Genomic DNA, 23,248 nt, shown 5'->3' on the forward strand with positions numbered 1-23,248 from the left:
TGTTGGTAATGCATGATATTACTCTGGCACCCACCTGGTGATGCATGATATTTCTCTGGCACCCACCTGGTGATGTATGATATTACTCTGGCACCCACCTGGTGATGCATGATATTACTCTGGTGCCTTGTTGGTAATGCATGATATTACTCTGGCACCCACCTGGTGATGCATGATATTACTCTGGTGCCCTACTTGTAATGCATGATGTTACTCTGGCATCCTGCTTCTAGTGCAGGTAGGTCCTCTGGAACCCTGCTTCTAGTTCAGGTAGGTCCTCTGGAACCCTGCTTCTAGTTCAGGTAGGTCCTCTGGAACCCTGCTTTGGCATCCTGCTTCTAGTGCAGGTAGGTTCTTGTGAATACACAATACCATTTAGAAAGTGGTCAAATGTAACATATGTTATATTTGGGATTACACTTTCTTAGTAAAATACAGATTCTGGTACTTTTGTTGGGCTGAGTCTCATCTGGGATTTGAACCCACACCATCAGTCAGGCACCTAATTGCCAACACACAAAGTCAGACGCCTAATCCACTCAGCCACCGTGGCTACCTCTGTAACGTGATTTTAACGTTATATTTTGGATTACTCTTTCTTAGTAAAGTACAGACTCTAGTACTTTTGTTGGGTTAAATCCCATCCAGGATTCGAATCCCCACCATCAGGGTCAGGCACTTATTCACCAGCACTCAAAGTTAGATGCCTAACCTGTTCAGCCACTGCGGTGTCCTTGTGGGTAATCTGGCACTCTGCTTGTGTCCGTACTTTATCTCAATGAACAAGAGCTATGTAAAAAAAGAGTTTATGATACAATAAAAATGTTTTACAAATATGAGTTCCAATCAAAACTGTCTTACTGTCCCTTTAAACTATTGTCCATGTGTCAGGGAAAATATATCATTAGCCGTGACAAAGAGTAATTTCACAAAAACTTAGATATGCAATAGCATAACATTTTAGGATTTTATTCTGAAAAGTTTTTTTTGATAATCACTCTGTTTTTTCTGTTTTACAAAAATGTTTGAAAATATGCATTACAAACTTCATCAGGGCTTGAATGAGCATTCATTGTACAGAACACTGTTTCTTCGGTCTTGTTTAGCCATTTATTATTCTTTATCTTGGGTTATTTTGGCTGTGTGTGTGTGGTTGTGTGTTTCATTTATCATTATTTTATGTAGTACCATTCATAAATTGAAAAAGGTGGTCGTCTTTTAATGATAATTCTAAAACTACATCTACTGTAAATACATTACGTTTTCATGGTTTAGTCCTTGCTGTGAGGGAGCCTACGTGAGCTACTTTATGTTGTCAGTGTTAAAGTGGATATAAACAGATGTTCATCACAGTTATTGATTCCACTTCATTCTCCAGCTAGTTGTGTTGATATATTACTGTAATTAGCATCAATGACATTTGGAATCCAGGGAACTCGGGCTCAGGTTTTCAGGTAGACAGAAGAGCGATTACCACAAATCAGCAATAGAATTATTTTGTAAATTAAAGGTGCACCAAAAATAACCACAGTATGATGAAAATAGGCGCATGCTTATGATGGTAAAAAAATATTAATATTAATTGATGTTATGTTCTTGGTTTCCTTGGAAACCAATTTGGTTTAAATTGCTTTGCCTAATTTAGTAAAGAAAGTAACAGCAACAGACTGAACTTAATAATGATTGTCATGCAACTGCTTTTGTCTGCTATAATTGCAACGAGTGAAGGGCCATGCAATCTGGATAAACATCCTGCTCACGCTTAAAGAGATTCCTTGTTTTCATTTACCAATTTTTTTCAAATATCATCTCAATGTTTGACATTTATTGTTTGACATTACTTGATGGAATATGAAACAGTAGTGTAGGGCATGGTGTTGGAGAGGGATGCCGAAGGTGGACTTGAGTCTACATGGACAGCAACGACCGTCCACTTCACATGGTACTACAGCCAACAACAGATAGATCAATAAAGAATTGATGTCTGCTGTTAGACATGTGATAGCATCCCCATTACGCTGCTGTCGCTGCATTCTGGCACGGTGGCCATGACGATGTAGCCTCACTGAGCTGGTCTCCTGTAATATGGTGGTATTTGATGACAGGATGGAAATATACCAGTCGTCATTGTAAGCCCTGTTGATATCTGTATGACACACACTGAGAATGATGAAGATATATGAAACACAAAGCCGGAGATGATGACTGACTTTTATCTTGTTTAATGCAACTAATTTGCGATAGAATTGAGCCAACATTGACATGAGTAGGATACTACATTTAAATTCTAGACTTATCACACTAGGAACATTGATGCCAGCATTAAGAGTCTCAAGTTTTCCTGGTTTGGTCTGAGTGTACTAGAGAGAGCTAAGATGAATGTTGGTAGATCCCTAATAGTAGGTTTTTGTTGATATTTTCTAAAGTTTCTGTAACTATTGCTACTTTTAACATGATAAGAAATATATTTGTGTAAATTGTATGATTGAAAATTTTCAGACCTGATCAATATCCCAATTTTAGTTCACCTGATAGTTAGGTTCAAATGGGGTTCTGGGGTTAGTTAATAGCATTGATTCATTGTGTATCAAGGAAAGGGGAACTGAAGTGTTTTAACATCATATAAGGGTTTGTTGCTCTTATATACTGATGTGTATGTGTGTGTGTGTGTGTGTGTGTGTGTGTGTGTGTGTGTGTGTGTGTGTGTGTGTGTGTGTGTGTGTGTGTGTGTGAGAGAGGAGATGCTTGTACTTGTACAGACTTATGCTGGTTTTTCAGTGCTAGTCCACTGTGATACTGACAGTACTATATATTATTGTCTTATGACATGCACAAGGGAATCAAACCACCACCCTGTCCACTGTGATACTGACCAGTACTATATATTATTGTCTTATGCCATGCACAAGGGAATCAAACCACCACCCTGTCCACTGTGATACTGACAGTACTATATATTATTGTCTTATGACATGCACAAGGGAATCAAACCACCACCCTGTCCACTGTGATACTGACCAGTACTATATATTATTGTCTTATGACATGCACAAGGGAATCAAACCACCACCCTGTCCACTGTGATACTGACCAGTACTATATATTATTGTCTTATGACATGCACAAGGGAATCAAACCACCACCCTGTCCACTGTGATACTGACCAGTACTATATATTATTGTCTTATGACATGCACAAGGGAATCAAACCACCACCCTGTCCACTGTGATACTGACAGTACTATATATTATTGTCTTATGACATGCACAAGGGGAATCAAACCACCACCCTGTCCACTGTGATACTGACAGTACTATATATTATTGTCTTATGACATGAGGGAATCAAACCACCACCCTGTCCACTGTGATACTGACAGTACTATATATTATTGTCTTATGACATGCACAAGGGAATCAAACCACCACCCTGTCCACTGTGATACTGACAGTACTATATATTATTGTCTTATGACATGCACAAGGGAATCAAACCACCACCCTGTCCACTGTGATACTGACAGTACTATATATTATTGTCTTATGACATGCACAAGGGAATCAAACCACCACCCTGTCCACTGTGATACTGACAGTACTATATATTATTGTCTTATGACATGCACAAGGGAATCAAACCACCACCCTGTCCACTGTGATACTGACAGTACTATATATTATTGTCTTATGACATGCACAAGGGAATCAAACCACCACCCTGTCCACTGTGATACTGACAGTACTATATATTATTGTCTTATGACATGCACAAGGGAATCAAACCACCACCCTGTCCACTGTGATACTGACAGTACTATATATTATTGTCTTATGACATGCACAAGGGAATCAAACCACCACCCTGTCCACTGTGATACTGACCAGTACTATATATTATTGTCTTATGACATGCACAAGGGAATCAAACCACCACCCTGTCCACTGTGAATCAAACCACCACAAGGAATCAAACCACCACCCTGTCCACTGTGATACTGACAGTACTATATATTATTGTCTTATGACATGCACAAGGGAATCAAACCACCACCCTGTCCACTGTGATACTGACAGTACTATATATTATTGTCTTATGACATGCACAAGGGAATCAAACCACCACCCTGTCCACTGTGATACTGACAGTACTATATATTATTGTCTTATGACATGCACAAGGGAATCAAACCACCACCCTGTCCACTGTGATACTGACCAGTACTATATATTATTGTCTTATGACATGCACAAGGGAATCAAACCACCACCCTGTCCACTGTGATACTGACCAGTACTATATATTATTGTCTTATGACATGCACAAGGGAATCAAACCACCACCCTGTCCACTGTGATACTGACAGTACTATATATTATTGTCTTATGACATGCACAAGGGAATCAAACCACCACCCTGTCCACTGTGATACTGACAGTACTATATATTATTGTCTTATGACATGCACAAGGGAATCAAACCACCACCCTGTCCACTGTGATACTGACAGTACTATATATTATTGTCTTATGACATGCACAAGGGAATCAAACCACCACCCTGTCCACTGTGATACTGACAGTACTATATATTATTGTCTTATGACATGCACAAGGGAATCAAACCACCACCCTGTCCACTGTGATACTGACAGTACTATATATTATTGTCTTATGACATGCACAAGGGAATCAAACCACCACCCTGTCCACTGTGATACTGACAGTACTATATATTATTGTCTTATGACATGCACAAGGGAATCAAACCACCACCCTGTCCACTGTGATACTGACAGTACTATATATTATTGTCTTATGACATGCACAAGGGAATCAAACCACCACCCTGTCCACTGTGATACTGACCAGTACTATATATTATTGTCTTATGACATGCACAAGGGAATCAAACCACCACCCTGTCCACTGTGATACTGACCAGTACTATATATTATTGTCTTATGACATGCACAAGGGAATCAAACCACCACCCTGTCCACTGTGATACTGACAGTACTATATATTATTGTCTTATGACATGCACAAGGGAATCAAACCACCACCCTGTCCACTGTGATACTGACCAGTACTATATATTATTGTCTTATGACATGCACAAGGGAATCAAACCACCACCCTGTCCACTGTGATACTGACAGTACTATATATTATTGTCTTATGACATGCACAAGGGAATCAAACCACCACCCTGTCCACTGTGATACTGACCAGTACTATATATTATTGTCTTACTGACCATGCACAAGGGAATCAAACCACCACCCTGTCCACTGTGATACTGACAGTACTATATATTATTGTCTTATGACATGCACAAGGGAATCAAACCACCACCCTGTCCACTGTGATACTGACCAGTACTATATATTATTGTCTTATGACATGCACAAGGGAATCAAACCACCACCCTGTCCACTGTGATACTGACAGTACTATATATTATTGTCTTATGACATGCACAAGGGAATCAAACCACCACCCTGTCCACTGTGATACTGACCAGTACTATATATTATTGTCTTATGACATGCACAAGGGAATCAAACCACCACCCTGTCCACTGTGATACTGGCAGTACTATATATTATTGTCTTATGACATGCACAAGGGAATCAGTACTATATATTATTGTCTTATGACATGCACAAGGGAATCAAACCACCACCCTGTCCACTGTGATACTGACCAGTACTATATATTATTGTCTTATGACATGCACAAGGGAATCAAACCACCACCCTGTCCACTGTGATACTGACCAGTACTATATATTATTGTCTTATGACATGCACAAGGGAATCAAACCACCACCCTGTCCACTGTGATACTGACCAGTACTATATATTATTGTCTTATGACATGCACAAGGGAATCAAACCACCACCCTGTCCACTGTGATACTGACCAGTACTATATATTATTGTCTTATGACATGCACAAGGGAATCAAACCACCACCCTGTCCACTGTGATACTGACCAGTACTATATATTATTGTCTTATGACATGCACAAGGGAATCAAACCACCACCCTGTCCACTGTGATACTGACCAGTACTATATATTATTGTCTTATGACATGCACAAGGGAATCAAACCACCACCCTGTCCACTGTGATACTGACAGTACTATATATTATTGTCTTATGACATGCACAAGGGAATCAAACCACCACCCTGTCCACTGTGATACTGACAGTACTATATATTATTGTCTTATGACATGCACAAGGGAATCAAACCACCACCCTGTCCACTGTGATGTGATACTGACAGTACTATATATTATTGTCTTATGACATGCACAAGGGAATCAAACCACCACCCCACTGTCCATGACATGCACAAGGAATCAAACCACCACCCTGTCCACTGTGATGATACTGTACTATATATTATTGTCTTATGACATGCACAAGGGAATCAAACCACCACCCTGTCCACTGATACTGACAGTACTATATATTATTGTCTTATGACATGCACAAGGGAATCAAACCACCACCCTGTCCACTGTGATACTGACAGTACTATATATTATTATGACATGCACAAGGGAATCAAACCACCACCCTGTCCACTGTGATACTGACAGTACTATGCTTATGACATGCACAAGGGAATCAAACCACCACCCTGTCCACTGTGATACTGACAGTACTATATATTATTGTCTTATGACATGCACAAGGGAATCAAACCACCACCCTGTCCACTGTGATACTGACTGACAGTACTATATATTATTGTCTTATGACATGCACAAGGGAATCAAACCACCACCCTGTCCACTGTGATACTGACAGTACTATATATTATTGTCTTATGACATGCACAAGGGAATCAAACCACCACCCTGTCCACTGTGATACTGACCAGTACTATATATTATTGTCTTATGACATGCACAAGGGAATCAAACCACCACCCTGTCCACTGTGATACTGACAGTACTATATATTATTGTCTTATGACATGCACAAGGGAATCAAACCACCACCCTGTCCACTGTGATACTGACCAGTACTATATATTATTGTCTTATGACATGCACAAGGGAATCAAACCACCACCCTGTCCACTGTGATACTGACAGTACTATATATTATTGTCTTATGACATGCACAAGGGAATCAAACCACCACCCTGTCCACTGTGATACTGACCAGTACTATATATTATTGTCTTATGACATGCACAAGGGAATCAAACCACCACCCTGTCCACTGTGATACTGACAGTACTATATATTATTGTCTTATGACATGCACAAGGGAATCAAACCACCACCCTGTCCACTGTGATACTGACAGTACTATATATTATTGTCTTATGACATGCACAAGGGAATCAAACCACCACCCTGTCCACTGTGATACTGACAGTACTATATATTATTGTCTTATGACATGCACAAGGGAATCAAACCACCACCCTGTCCACTGTGATACTGACAGTACTATATATTATTGTCTTATGACATGCACAAGGGAATCAAACCACCACCCTGTCCACTGTGATACTGACAGTACTATATATTATTGTCTTATGACATGCACAAGGGAATCAAACCACCACCCTGTCCACTGTGATACTGACCAGTACTATATATTATTGTCTTATGACATGCACAAGGGAATCAAACCACCACCCTGTCCACTGTGATACTGACCAGTACTATATATTATTGTCTTATGCCATGCACAAGGGAATCAAACCACCACCCTGTCCACTGCACCATGTTTTAAATTTTCAAGTTGCTTATAATAAGGAGGGGCATGATAAAAAGAAGGATGTTATAAATGGAGAATAGCAGTAAGAACTGTAAGGAGTAATGTGTTAGTGTCCTATTTCTTGTTAAACATTCAGTTTATTAGGTTTTAATACCTGTGGTAAGTTTTTTAAGGCTGTTTGCTGTATGGGATGTTGAAGAATTTCATGATTTGTTTTGTGTTGTTGGTGCTCTTGGTTGTATCGAGCCCTCACTCACTCACTCACTCACTCACTCACTCACTCACTCACTCACTCACTCACTCACTCACTCACTCACTCACTCACTCTTACCCACATCAGTTTGTCACAAGTAACTCATGGAATAACCACACAAAATCAGACACTCTTGTCACTTCAAATTAAAATATGGCTTCCTGTATGATTTAACAAGTCATAGGCGTTGGACTGTCTTGGGAACATTGATCTTGGCACCAAGACTAATACAGCTTCTGTATCTAACATTACTTGTAGCGCTGAAATCACCTACTGCAGGTCATTCTCTTCCCACAGAGGTTACTTGTCATATCTTCCTACGAACCTCTGTTCTAATACGGCCCTTTCATTGTGCGAGTGTTCAGGATTCGTGATTGGTTGCAATCAGATTTAGTTGTGCAATCAGCGACGTTGTTTCAAAAGTGATCATTCGCAAGGCCTCGGTAATTTCCGTATGCTTTGGGAAAACTAGAACCTCGTCACCTGCACGATGCGCAAACGTTTCTTCTAGACAGAACTCAGTCATGTAATGGCGGATCGATGGCGTCTCCACTTTTTATATTTGTGGCCCCACATTTGCTTGTATTAGTCAGGTTGGAGCTAAGTCGATGTAACACGTTTTCTGATCGGATAGAAAGAAGGGAGATAATTCGTGTTGCGATATTTGGCAGATAGGGGATTTTACGAGAACCGGGAAATATGGCCGTATTAGAACAGAGGTTCGTAGGAAGACATGACAAGTAACCTCTGTGGGAAGAGGCCCCGTCAACCTTTACATTCACTAGCCCTAAAAACTGTTACAAGGCTTATAGTAGCAGATCAGTGTCAGTGTCTCCATCTATACTTGTTGTTGCAGATTGTTCAAGACTTACAAGGACAAGAAGTATGTGTACATGTTGATGGAGGTGTGTCTGGGTGGAGAGCTGTGGACAATCCTCAGAGACAGGTGAGCAGGGACTATCTTGTGTTACGGGTTTTCGGACACTTAAGAATGTTAATTGTTTTCCCCGGGTTGTGTTCAAGTATGTTGTGTTCTCCCATCCATCCTCACCAGAAGTAATTTTTATAACTTTAGCTCACCTTGCCTGAAAGCCATTGCATGTCATCCAATCGAAATTGAAATTTCAATATGGCTGATTGGTATCCATCTTTAATCCATCCACAATTAAAAGGGCCAGAGCTCTGAAACTTTGTGGGAGAGATATGATATGAAGTTTCAAGTTTATTGAAGGCATTTTAACTTGGAGTCTGAAACTGCATGGTTTTTTTTTGTTGTTTTTTTCACTTTATTTCTTTTTTACGCATTGGTACAGTTTTATCATTCATACACAACATTATTTCAAATACACAGCACAATAAGTAACAAGCATAAGTGAGATCGAGTAGGTTATGTAAATAAGTTGTGGCATGATGACCAGAAAGTCGTGAACTTGCTATATTTGCATACAGAGTATGCATTATATTTGTGGAGATTGTAACTGTGGTTTAATTTGGCTTTGAGACTTTCAAGGGTTGGACGTATATTTGCTAGTTTTCTGGAATATATATATTCCTTTGTTATGATAAATATCAAGTTCAGAACATCGTTACATTTTTCATGAAAGCCCAAAAGGATTGTTTTCGGATCCAGGTGTATAGTAGTGTCTGTTTTATCTTCAATCCAATTTAAAAGGTCTTGCCACAGCCTATTTACGTATCTGCATTCAAACATCAAATGAACAATTGTTTCTTTTTCAGCCTTGCAAAATGTACATAGTGGTGATTCTAATATATTATAGTTGTATAAGTCTTTATTGGTTGTGAGAATTCTGTGGACAATACGATATTGAAACCATCTTTCATTAGTGTTATGAACAGCTCTGAATGGTATAAAGTGATAGGTATTCCATAAGTCAGGTGGAAAACTGTGATGAAGGTCGTTTTCCCATTTACATTGATATCCTAAACTTGGAATAGATTTAGCCTTGTTTAGTAGTGTTGTGTAGAAAATATTGCAGCCTCTCTTATTTTCATAGAGTATTTTCACATTCGGGGGAATAAAGGGTAAATGTCTTTGCTTTGTCAATAGTGTAGCTTCTTGCTTTGAATATTGTTTTATTGAAGATACTAATCCCGCATATTCTAAGAAATTTGTCTCTACTCTATACATCTCTTTAAACTCAGTGAAAGACAGAAAGGATTCATCATCTTTTAGTACGTCATTTATAAACTGCATGTTTGTTCCCATCAAATGATGCCTCTCAAATATTTTCGAATTTTCAAAAAATAAATCATAAAATAATTCAGGTTGATATATCTGTAGTCAGCATTTGAGCTCAACACATTTTTCACATGTGTAAAATATGACATTGACCGCGGTCCTCAATTATCCCAAAATGCATTTCCTTGCACTGTAAACATGATATCATCAGAAATAAGTTCACCGACCAAACAACTGAAACTTCACATGCTTGTCCCCGACAATTATTACACCCCTGATTTGTTTAAGTTGAGATGAAAGCAATTTTGTCCTCCACTGAATATGAAGGTGAGCTCCAGTGTTGTGTCTCTACTTTATACATGTAGAGTTTCAGGTGTATCATTCCATGCTGTATCTGATTGTAACTGAAGTGTAAGCTGTACTGAAGCAGGATTTACTTCCGTGATGTGTCCATGGTGTTACCAACTGCAGCTCTTTGATGCTCTGGTCAAGCGATCCCTGACCTACTGTCAATACTTGTGGTAAAGGACCTGCAAAATGCGATGATGGAATTATGATAGTGTTGTTGAAACCTTGTTCATGAATGCATTCCAACACGTTAAATGATGCTGTCATAATTAGAAGAATTATGTTTTGCCACTAGGGGGAGTTTTGATGACAACATGACAAGGTTCTGTGTGGCGTGTGTCTTGGAGGCGTTCCAGTATCTACATAACAAAGGCATCATCTACCGAGACCTGAAACCTGAGAACTTACTACTTGACTCCAAAGGCTACGTTAAACTGGTAGGCATGACAAAGTAGGCAGAATAGGTGCTCAATACCCCTAACACACAGTGCTTACACACAGTATTCCATGCTTGTCCTCAGTCCCATTGCTTGTCCTCAGCCCCCTAGCTTGTCCTCAGCCCCCTAGCTTGTCCTCAGTCCCATTACTTGTCCTCAGTCCCATTACTTGTCCTCAGTCCCATTGCTTGTCCTCAGGCCCATTGCTTGTCCTCAGCCCCCTAGCTTGTCCTTGTCCTCAGGCCCATTGCTTGTCCTCAGCCCCCTAGCTTGTCCTCAGTCCCATTACTTGTCCTCAGCCCCCTGACAACCAACTGATTGTCTTGCCCACAGTCAATTAAATACATTACTATACATATTCACCATGCACACTACCAATTTCTCACTTTGACCCTTGTCATTGTGTTTGTGTCCAGATTCACTTCATATGATTTCATGCATAGTAATTAGATCATATGTATTCTAGGTTGACTTTGGATTTGCCAAGAAAGTTGGCTCAGGTAAGAAGACATGGACGTTCTGCGGTACACCTGAATATGTGGCCCCAGAAATCATCCTGAACAAGGGCCATGACCATGCTGTGGATTACTGGTCCCTAGGGATCCTGATGTTTGAGCTGCTGACAGGAAGGTGAGTGGCGAGGAGACACTGCGAGGTGATGGTGCTGGGATTCAGCTGATAAGGCGTGACAAAGGATGAGAAAGATGATAGTTACCTGAACCATGTTACAGCCCAACCCACCTCGCTCAAGGTCATTGACACTAATTATATGAAAGTCACTTTCATAATAGTTCAGTTAAGTTTCTGATTGCTTTCAGTGTTAGCAAATTAAGAATAGATATTGCTGACCAGATAGCCTATCTTTATTTGAACCTTGTTTTACTATTGGTGGTAGGAATGAGTCATCAACAGATTAATCTTTTTGTTGACATTCTGATGTTTCTTTCATTCTAACTAATTTGTTTGTACAAGAAGTTTATGCAAAACGTATTCTTCCAGCCCTCCTTTCTCCGGCTCCGACCCAATGAAGACCTACAATGTGATAGTAAAGGGCATTGATGTGATTGAATTTCCACGGAAAATTGGACGAAATGCACATACACTCATCAAGAAGCTGTGTCGAGAAAACCCAGCAGAAAGACTTGGTTACGGCAAAAATGGAATAATGGAGATTAAGAAACACAAGTGAGTTGCTAAGGTCATGCACATCCTTTCACAATCAGATGTACTCTGGTTTCTCAGTAGTAGGATCAGATGTTTGTCTACTGATGCTACCGATGAAGATGTAAGACATGGATGTGTGTATTGGTATCTGGTGCTGAATCAATATACAGATTCTGTATTGATGTTATCAATTATGGCAGTCAGGCTACAAGTATATGATCAATCATACCAGTCAGTCTATACAGATATGATGAATTATAACAGTGAGGTTATATAGATATAATGAATTATGACAGTCTATAACAATATGATGAATTATGGTGTTGAGTCGACAACAATATGATGAAATATGACAGAGAATCTATAACAATATAATGAATTATGACAGTCTATAACAATATGATGAATTATGACAGAGTATGTAACAACATGATGAATTATGACAGAGTCTATAACAATATGATGAATTATGACAGAGAGTCTATAAGAACATGATGAATTATGACAGAGAGTCTATAACAGTATGATGAATTATGGTGTTGACTCAACAACAATATGATGAATTATGACAGTCTATAACAATATGATGAATTATGGTGTTGACTCAACAACAATATGATGAATTATGACAGTCTATAACAATATGATGAATTATGGTGTTGAGTCGACAACAATATGATGAATTATGACAGTCTATAACAATATGATGAATTATGGTGTTGACTCAACAACAATATGATGAATTATGACAGTCTATAACAATATGATGAATTATGGTGTTGACTCAACAACAATATGATGAATTATGACAGTCTATAACAATATGATGAATTATGGTGTTGAGTCGACAACAATATGATGAATTATGACAGTCTATAACAATATGATGAATTATGGTGTTGACTCAACAACAATATGATGAATTATGACAGTCTATAACAGTATGATGAATTATGGTGTTGACTCAACAACAATATGATGAATTATGACAGAGTCTATAACAACATGATGAATTATGACAGAGTCTATAACAATATGATGAATTATGACAGAGTCTATAACAATATGATGAATTATGACAGTCTATAACAATGTGATGAATTATGACAGTCTATAACAATATGATGAATTATGACAGAGTCTATAACAATATGATGAATTATGACAGAGTCTATAACAACATGATGAATTATGACAGAGTCTATAACAATATGATGAATTATGACAGAGTCTATAACAATGTGATGAATTATGACAGAGTCTATAACAATATGATGAATTATGACAGTCTATAACAATATGATGAATTATGACAGAGTATAACAATATGATGAATTATGACAGAGTCTATAACATTATGATGAATTATGACAGTCTATAACATTATGATGAATTATGGTGTTGACTCAACAACAACATGATGAATTATGACAGAGTCTATAACAATATGATGAATTATGACAGTCTATAACAATGTCATGAATTATGACAGTATAACAATATGATGAATTATGACAGTCTATAACAATATGATGAATTATGACAGTCTATAACAATATGATGAATTATGACAGTCTACAACAATATGATGAATTATGAGAGTCTATAACACTGGATTTTTCTTCATATTCAATACCAACCTTTATCTAGGGAAGGCGCGAGGCCAGTCGATTTTGGTGACCTTCACATAATTTTCAAGGTCATGACGACACTTTGAAGTTTTCAGCATGTTAACCTGCATGTTAAGCTATCTCAAGAACCGATACCTGGATTTTCTTCATATTCAGCCCCAAGCTTTATCTAGGAAAGGCGCAGGGCCCAGTCGATTTTGGTGACCTTCACTTAATTTTCAAGGTCACAGAGACGCTTTGAAGATTTCAGCATGTTAAAACCCGGGTTTTCAGCGTGATGAGCCAACGCTTTAACCATTAGGCTACCCCACCGCTACGAAAGAAAGCCCTCAGATTGTGTCCTAAATCTTGAATATGTTTCCATTTTAGTTAGATGTTCATTTTCATCAGATGCACGCAAGTAATGATCTGCTTCCGTTCCTTGCAGGTGGTTCCAAGGCTTCGACTGGGATGGTTTGAGCAAACACACAATGGTGCCCCCAATTCTTCCCAAGGTGAGGTGTTGCAAGGAAGGTGTGGGACAATACTTAACACTCCAGCTTAGAATGTGTTTTCTTCTTACACTTTATTATGGAAGGGAATATGGGAATGTTTGCGCTTCATCCAGTCTGCCATTCGTTACATTTACTTTCTGGAACTTAACTGAAGGAGTATTAATAATTATCAGCACTTTGAAGTTATGTCAGTTTAGCTCTTTTAGTACCTTTTACTATTTAGGATTTATGGAATCTCCCCCCCATGTCGATGCCAACAAATTGGACTTAAGTTACAATCAAAGGTGCATAACTCATTGACCATTTTGTGTCAAGTAGTCAACTGGTGACTTTTATTGAATCCAGATTTATCTGATGATCACCACTGCTCTCAGTCATCTTCTCCTTGTACACCCTTCTAAGTTGGCACCAGTCAGGCAGCAGCTTATTAGTCAGTTCTTTATTCTACATAACTGACGCTTTAGAACAAGTCCCAAGTCCCAGTGGTTTATACAAATATGAGTTTGTATGGTACATCCATATAAAACTAAATCCATTTTGCTTGGTAAAGATTGAGGTCTACCCATCAGGTCAAGGGAAGCACAGAGACAGGAGTGTTTTTGGTTGTTTCCATCTCCATATCATAATTAATGTATTTTTGATGACAGTGATATTCAGCAAAGAGTGAATCTTCTTAAAAAATGCAGCAAAAACAGTTATGAATAAAGATGTAGGCAGTCACAGGAATGAGGTACTGTTAGGCGTTATGTACTTTCTGATCTAGTTCTAACTGATGTTGTTCATGCTGTATACATACAGTTTTATAATGTGTGCATACATTAATATCTGTATGTACATGGTTATATCATGTTTGTATACAGCAATATCCTGTTTGTGTATGTTAATATCCTGTATCGAGAGTTACATCCTGTATGTATACTGAGTGTCCACAGATATATCCTGTATCGTATGGTTATATTCTGTATGTATACTGAGTGTCCACAGATATATCCTGTATGGTTATATTCTGTATGTATACTGAGTGTCCACAGATATATCCTGTATTGTATGGTTATATTCTGTATGTATACTGAGTGTCCACAGATATATCTTGTATCGTATGGTTATATTCTGTATGTATACTGAGTGTCCACAGATATATCTTGTATCGTATGGTTATATTCTGTATGTATACTGAGTGTCTACAGATATATCCTGTATTGTATGGTTATATTCTGTATGTATACTGAGTGTCCACAGATATATCCTGTATTGTATGGTTATATTCTGTATGTATACTGAGTGTCCACAGATATATCCTGTATCGTATGGTTATATTCTGTATGTATATGGTTATGGCCAGTGTGTATATAGTTCTATCCTGTATATTTATGTTATATCCTGTAAGTATACAGTAATATGCTGTAAGTATGTATACAGTTACATCCTGTATGGTTGCAGTTATATCCTGTGTGTATACAGTTATGTATTGGTGCCTCTAGCCTCCTATATGTCATGTTGCAGATCAAAGGTCCGGCTGACTTCAGCAACTTCGATAATTACCCCGCCGACATGGACATTCCACCAGATGAAAACTCAGGCTGGGACGCTACCTTCTAGATCACTATCCACCATCATGCCCATCATCATCAACATCATCATCATCATCATCATCATCATCATCATCATCACAGCATCATGTACAGACTTCACCCATCTCCTCATGCCTTCTCACGCCATCAGCAGCACTACATTATGCAGTCACATGACAGGGTACACACGTCACATGATCTGCCATGTCACATGAGAGGGGTCAGTTGCATCACATGATCTGCCTTGCATGTTGTCACATGGTAGCCAAGCCTGCTGTGTGCCTGGATACAATCAAGTATAAGGAGGAATTCTTCTCTATCATAATGTTATGAAAGTTTTGTAAATCTGCATGTATAGCCAGTCCTTGATCTCTGGTAAGATGTATTGGATGTTGGACAAGACAGAACCCTGGCTATGAAGTGGGTGTTGTGTTAATACCGATAGGTAATCACGGGATGTAGATTGACTGATGAACATGTATGAGGAGAAACTTGTTACACTGATGTAGGTGTATGCTGGGAAAAATTCCGTTCACTGTGAGAGTTGCTGATCTCAAAGCATTTTCATAAGCTCATTGATATGATTTCTTTTCGTCTGGACAATTTAGATAGTAGGCGAGGTAACTAAAGATGACAATTACCGTAAAGTATAAGGGCTGTTGCCATTCACTGGGAGGATCTGGGTGTTTGTGGATACCGGTACATTCCAAAACTGTATGTCAGGGCTTACATTCCACAACTGTATGTCAGGGGTTTATCTACAATTTCAAACCAAGTGCTTGTGGCTGGGAAATTGGGGAAAATATTGTGATAATTGTCTAAAATTTGAATGTGTTATGTTCTTATGTACGTAAATTCTGAGAAATGTATGATTAGATTGCTGCAGACTTGTGATTGAATATCAGCCTGTGAACAGGTCGAGATAAATCCCTTGACATTACTGTAGTATTTTGAAATAGTTGTTATTTTGTTGATAAGTTCCATTTTTAACTGTTCAATACTGATATGATATACACATCCTCAGTTGTCCAAACAACAGCAGATATTTCTCTTTGCTTATGAGATTGCAGAAATTCTGTGTGTTTCTCCATGTCACATGTCTGGTAAACATACCAAATCTGCCAAACTCCCCAACTCCTACATAGAGCATTGTTCAAGATTCCATCATCAACCACAAGCAGTGACAAATGTAATGTTTTTAAAACATTTTACAGGATCAACAGTCACCATGACAATATACATGTTTCATTGATATATAATTAAAGATCATTAGGAGTTTGGGTTCTAATTATTATTATTGTTTCACTGCTTTCTGCTTCCAACATGTTGACAAATATGTTCCCTTCCATCTCACATACAGAGTTATCTCCCATACTGAACAGCATTTAGAGTGGTCTCCCTTTTTTCCAGTGATTCTTAGGTTGCTCATCAAGTTGAGTGTAGTGTACAAGTAATGACAGCCTGAAGAAGACATTTCTTTGGGGGCTACAGATATTATAGACCTTTTAAGATATTTAGATTTTGCTAGCAAAGTATCAAACATTAGTAAACACTTTTAAAGCCATGTACGTGTATTTGCAAATGTACATGTGTTGGTTCTTTTCTACAAATCAGGTTCTCCCATGGATGTCATAATCAGTATTAGCAGGACGACAAACTCAGGCTTAGATATTACTGTTACCAGTTACCTTGTCACAGTACTGGTATCTTGACTGACTGACTGACCAAGTCACATTGACCTGTGACTGTCAACGTACATCAAATTACCAGTGTTATGGGTATTTCCTAACGAAGTATTACATTGGAATATGAATAAATCATGTGAATTGTAATAAATATATGTACATTATTAAAAGCTTTAGTATTAGGAAAACAAAGAAAATATGTTAGGTAAGATGTTGCAGGTTTGACAGAGTTCTGATTTTGAAAGACTATTACGCAAGCCTGATTGCTAACAGAGCATTTTAAAAGTTGATGTCAGTTGAGAAGAATTGTAAAAACACACACACACACACACACACACACACACACACACACACACACACACACACACACACACACACACACACACATATTAACATTTTGACATAGAGAAAGATCATCATTCTAAGGATGATGGTGCACTTGGATAAATGTTATGAAATTGCAGCACAACCTTTGAAGAAACTTCAGTACTAATTCAGAAGGTTGTATATGTTTGCTGACATCCAGACTTGAAAAAATAACAAGTACTGCCTACTCCACACAGAGGAATTGCTTTCTCTCTTATTTGTATTAGATATGGGTTTGAAAGATCTGCATGGTAGTGCTTTGATTAGAATGAACGTAGCATAGAAAGCTTGAATATTGACAGCATTCTCAAGTGTGCCAGACCAGCTTGGATATGACATGCTGATTAAATATATCAGTATAGTGTTTGTTATAAATGATGTAAAATGTTTATCATATCTGATATTATTTTTCCTGTGATATTGTTGTTAATGATATTTATTGTGATACAGATTTGATGGCAAGGCTCCTGTTTTACTACATGCAACAACTCTCCGCATTGTAGACAAATGGTTAGACATGGTAAGATCTGCAGAATGTCAATATCAGATCCTTGGATTGGCGATGAAAATTACTTATGCTGATAATATTGTTTCACCTTTTCAACCTGTGACAAACTTTGGTGTTTATAAGATGGAATTTACATGCCAGTAATTTCCATCCATACAAGATGTTGTTATTTGTTATATGAGCATATCTCCATGGGTACAGCTTGTAATGGGCATGCAGAATGATGGTCACATGTTATACATGTTGTCCCACTGTTTTGCAAAGTGAAAACATTAGTCTCGATGTATGAAAGCCATCCTATTTCTTAGTTTGATTAGCTGAAACATGACTTACGATTAAACATGATTTATTTCTGTTTGTTTTTAAAATACTGTCAACATGGAGTGACTCATTCTGTATCAGTGTAGTATCAGTTATCTTACCTCACACATAAATGTCGTTTGGCTGAGTGCTTTTCTATTATTTTCAATTCACCGCACTTACAAGCAAGTAACATTTTCTATGTTATTCGCTGGGAATGCCGAACTGTGGGAATTCATTTGGCACTTCATATAATTCTTTATTTCGAATAATTGATTTACGTATGATGTATGGAAATTACCGATGTTTTCCGAATGCAAATCCATGGAAGGGAGATAACTCAAAATTTGTTTTTCTTGTCTGCTGGATTCTATGTCATCTGAAACTCTAGTATTGGCTAATTGCCTAACTCTGGCATTCCTTATTATGATCCGATACCCATGCTTCAAACAGTTCAAAATTAACATTCAGGTGTTCGGAAAGATAAATACATTGTTCACTGGTCCCTCTGGGCCCTTGGGTCGATGTACCCTTTATGTTTATTTATGTTATTTAACATAAACAAACACAAAGGGTGCGTCAACCCATATCCCCCTGTGACCATTGAGCAACTTAAGATATCCGTGTACACATGCTGATATACATATGTAGGATATACTGATATGTGTATACAAAAATCAGTGTGCACATATACAGATATACATTTATATGATCATTTTTTATACATCGATATTCATGTATGAAAAATTATCATATACGTGTATGTACGTGCATATGTTAATAGCAGAGTAAACATATGCAAGTATACATATATGCCATGTTGTGATATGTGTATGTGTGTATGCTTATATCACATACGCTGATATATACTGATATATACAACCACATCTACTGTGTGTGCATGTACTGACATGGCCTAGCTGTAAGTTGTTGCATGATGATATGCCATGCTGCATAGTTGACACAGGTGTTAGGGAAGTTTTCGTTTCAGTGTTTTTACTTCTGAATCCAGATGCAATTTCTCATGGATATGATTTAATAAGTTGTATAAACACTTTTAGATATTGGTTTGTGTGTTATGTTGCTGTTAACATTGTGACAGTCTGGGGTGCTGGTGTATCTTACTGTTGTAACATTTACCTCATCTGTTTGGTTGGTGAAACATTGTGACTCTCAAGGGTCAAGACATTTCGGTATGTCTGTTTACAAGTTCAGAGAGCAACACTAAGCTGCATATCTTATTACAGTAAACTACAGCTATAATGAACTCAAAGGGACTAAATTTAGTTCACTGTAACTGCAGTTTGTTATACACATTTCAACTAAAACATACAGTAAGTGGACAAGACCAAAAAATCAGTTTGTTATACCCAGTTTGTTATAAGCGTGGTCATTATCAATGCAGTTAACTGTATGTTGAGATCTTTCTTTTTGCCTTGCATGCATAACAAGATCTGGATTTATCATCACTCTAACAATTAATTGCCATGCAAGAATTAAGTAATGTCATAATGTACCTGCTTCCTGAACACGATACACTAATCTCCTGATACAGTATGTGTCCTGATGACCTCACGCTTTTGATGCAATATGCGTCAAAATACAGACTTAAAAAAGACCCATTTTTCAGGAATTTCAATACAGATAGATATTCAGAAATCAAAATGAAACAAACTGGTCTAAGAATACCATGTTACATATTTGCTACAATCAGTGAGGTTCTTCCTTTATGCTTTTTTTTAACTGGAACTGGCCTTATCCGCTTTACCATTAATGGATATTTGATTCCCAAAACATTTTGGTATTGACACAAGTCAAATCATATTGTGATATTAAGAAGGAAGGAACCAGTTGGGACAAGAGAAATCACCAATCTGAGGAATATCTACATCTGAAATCCTTTCTGGGCCAGTAATAAGTTATCAGTTTGGTGTAGTATTGAATATAAGAATCATCCAAATTATAAACATCAACTATAGATTGCATCTGAACCTTAGGGAGCTGTATACTCTATCATAGTGTCATGGTGTACATACTGTGTGATCATGGACATTAGACACCTCCTATACCTAGGTTGACCTCAGCATAATCTTCAACACCTATACATCGTGTTCCAGTTCTATCCATGCCTATCTTTTCCAGCATTCTGTAGTAATCAATATCTAGATGAACATTTGGCATCAATCTCAAACATTCTGACCTAGGTGGCAAATATCGCATCATTCTGTGGAAATCCATACCAAGATGACCATATTGACATTATTGTCCAAGATCACAATCTTGGTATCATTCTTTTAACAATCCAATACCCAGGTGACCATCTTGGTATCATTCTTATAACAGTCCAATACCCAGATGACCATCTTGGTATCATTCTTATAACAGTCCACACTTTGGTGATCATCTTGGCATCCTGCTCCAACAATCCACAAGAAGGTGACCACTCTGTTCTCATAAGGGCATCATTTTTTTATGTGTTTCATGTAGCCACCAAATTCTAACATGGTTCGGTCAGTTGAGAAAACAAAATTAATAAACACAACATTATTTGAATAATGTTCTTGATTCTCATTTATTGTAATTCTTATTACAATTTCTCGCTTTCTTTGGACTTGTGGCAGCGACTGATTGAAGGATAAACATTTTATATGATGAGGCGTTACGTTTTAGGTTTGAGTTGGCGCTTTGTTATCACTCTCATGACAATCCATACGTAGGTGGCCATTCTGTAATGATTTCTCTAACAATGCATACCAGTGTGATATACTTAGGTAACATGATGCCATAATTCTCCAACAATCCATATCTAGTTAAAGATTTTGATTTTATTTCCTAACAGTGCAAACTTAGGTGACCATTTTTGCATCATCATTCTATCCTACATGGCACAGTCTATATCTGTGCTACCTTATATCTATATTTACCTTATTACATCATCAGTAGTATCTTCTCTTAAACATAGGTAGCTTATATAGAATAGTCCTTATTACAGGGTATTTGTAGATGAAACAGTTCATTTGTAAGACAATCTAAACTTCCATTCTCTCTTCCTTCCCCTCACCTAGACTAGGGTATGCCTCACAAGTAGAAGTGTTTCACATCCCTCAACAGTGTTACACTGGAGTGTAGTGATTATACAGCTGTGGAATAATACATGCAGTGTTAGAGAGTAGTGATTATACAGCTGTGGAATAATACATGCAGTGTTAGAGTGTAATGATTATACAGCTGTGGAATAATACATGCAGTGTTATGAATTTATGCAGGCTGTAGAGTAATTTCTCTGGGGTTATAGCAGAGCACAGTAATTATGCAGCTGTGGAAAAATAGTTCCTGTGTTAGTGCTGTGTTATGATTTACATAAGTACCATGTATCAAAGAATAAACAAGAAATAGTATACCATTTTGGCAATTGTTCATGTAACTCTCAGCTCAGTTGTCATATCCTGGTAGAATGAGATCAGATTCATATCCTGATATTTACATAACTAACCATAGATTTATATTTACCTAAATATTCATTATTTTTAAATATTTACCTAAGTGTTCATCTAGCAATTACATAACACATATCAACATATCCACACATTCATGTGTAATCTACTGAAGTATACATTCCATCTTGTATTATAATGTTAATTCACTGGTTTTTAAACAGTTCGTTGTTTTGAAGATTCAGATGAGAAATTTCAGTATATTCTTTCTAAGTGAATCATTCAGGAAATGATATTAAGATTCCGCATGCAACTTTAGGTAGAAACCACTAACATTCTTGAGGTCTGTATTACACATATCCTGGCTGTATTATCTGACAGTCTAGTGTGTAGTGTTGAGGGGAACCAACTGAGCACTGTCCCACTGTATTGTAGGAACCTATGCAATCTAGTTAGTCAGTTGATACAGGTGTACAGATACTCTCAGCATTATGTGGGTGGTGTCCTTCACTATGTTTGTTGGGAATGTCGGGACTCATGTTTGTCTCTGGTATGGTGGTATCTTCTTCCAAGTAGGAGTTATGGTTTAAGGACTGCTTCCCTTTCATGAAACAGGGAGACACATGCATGCAGATGTTGCTAGGTAGGCCACACAGGAGACTGTGAAACACTTCTAATGACAACATTGTGATTGGATTGGATCACATGATCAAGTCATGTGACCTCTGACCTGAAAGCTGAACTGTGACCTAGCCACATCCAGATTATATTTTTATATTACAAGGCTACAGCTAGTCTTTATGATTGCATCATGTTAGACTGAATAAATCTGTTGACATATTCATGTTGAATTTGTTGTATGTTGTTAAGTCTGATACTCAGTATCCTGGTGAGTGAGTGAGTTTAGGTTTTTGCCGCACTCAGCAATATTCCAGCTATATGGCGGCGGTCTGTAAACAATCGAGTCTGGACCAGACAATCCAGTGAGCATCGATCTACGAAATTGGGAAACGATGACACGTGTCAACCAAGTAGTATCCTGGAGGACACCAGGTATCTTGCTTGGGAACTCTGATTTGCCACATGCCAAATTATCGATAACTT

At 37.8% G+C, this 23,248-nt stretch overlaps 1 protein-coding gene and 2 long non-coding RNA genes across 3 annotated transcripts in view; 2 read left to right on the top strand and 1 right to left on the bottom strand.

Annotated features, from left to right (window-relative positions):
- The window catches only part of LOC124277971 (cGMP-dependent protein kinase 1-like), an 81,855-nt gene extending 62,777 nt beyond the window's left edge, over positions 1–19,078 (top strand). Inside the window, exons 12-17 of the mRNA XM_046713699.1 lie at positions 8,863–8,952; positions 10,850–10,991; positions 11,458–11,621; positions 11,991–12,176; positions 14,214–14,280; positions 15,784–19,078. Of these exons, the coding sequence (XP_046569655.1) occupies positions 8,863–8,952; positions 10,850–10,991; positions 11,458–11,621; positions 11,991–12,176; positions 14,214–14,280; positions 15,784–15,879 (745 nt within the window). The 3' untranslated portion in view covers positions 15,880–19,078. The remainder of the gene's footprint in view (positions 1–8,862; positions 8,953–10,849; positions 10,992–11,457; positions 11,622–11,990; positions 12,177–14,213; positions 14,281–15,783) is intronic.
- On the bottom strand, positions 11,569–21,956 carry LOC124277973. Its single transcript, XR_006898949.1, has 4 exons — positions 21,820–21,956; positions 18,084–18,086; positions 12,089–12,093; positions 11,569–11,579 (listed from the first exon to the last, which is right to left on the bottom strand). It is a non-coding gene; the product is annotated as an uncharacterized LOC124277973 (long non-coding RNA).
- On the top strand, positions 19,211–22,986 carry LOC124277972. Its single transcript, XR_006898948.1, has 2 exons — positions 19,211–21,959; positions 22,006–22,986. It is a non-coding gene; the product is annotated as an uncharacterized LOC124277972 (long non-coding RNA).
- The last annotated feature ends 262 nt before the right edge of the window (positions 22,987–23,248 follow it).

Source organism: Haliotis rubra, unplaced genomic scaffold (genome assembly GCF_003918875.1).
Source record: "Haliotis rubra isolate DU_JTF1 unplaced genomic scaffold, ASM391887v1 Scf23, whole genome shotgun sequence".
NCBI lineage: Eukaryota > Metazoa > Mollusca > Gastropoda > Lepetellida > Haliotidae > Haliotis > Haliotis rubra.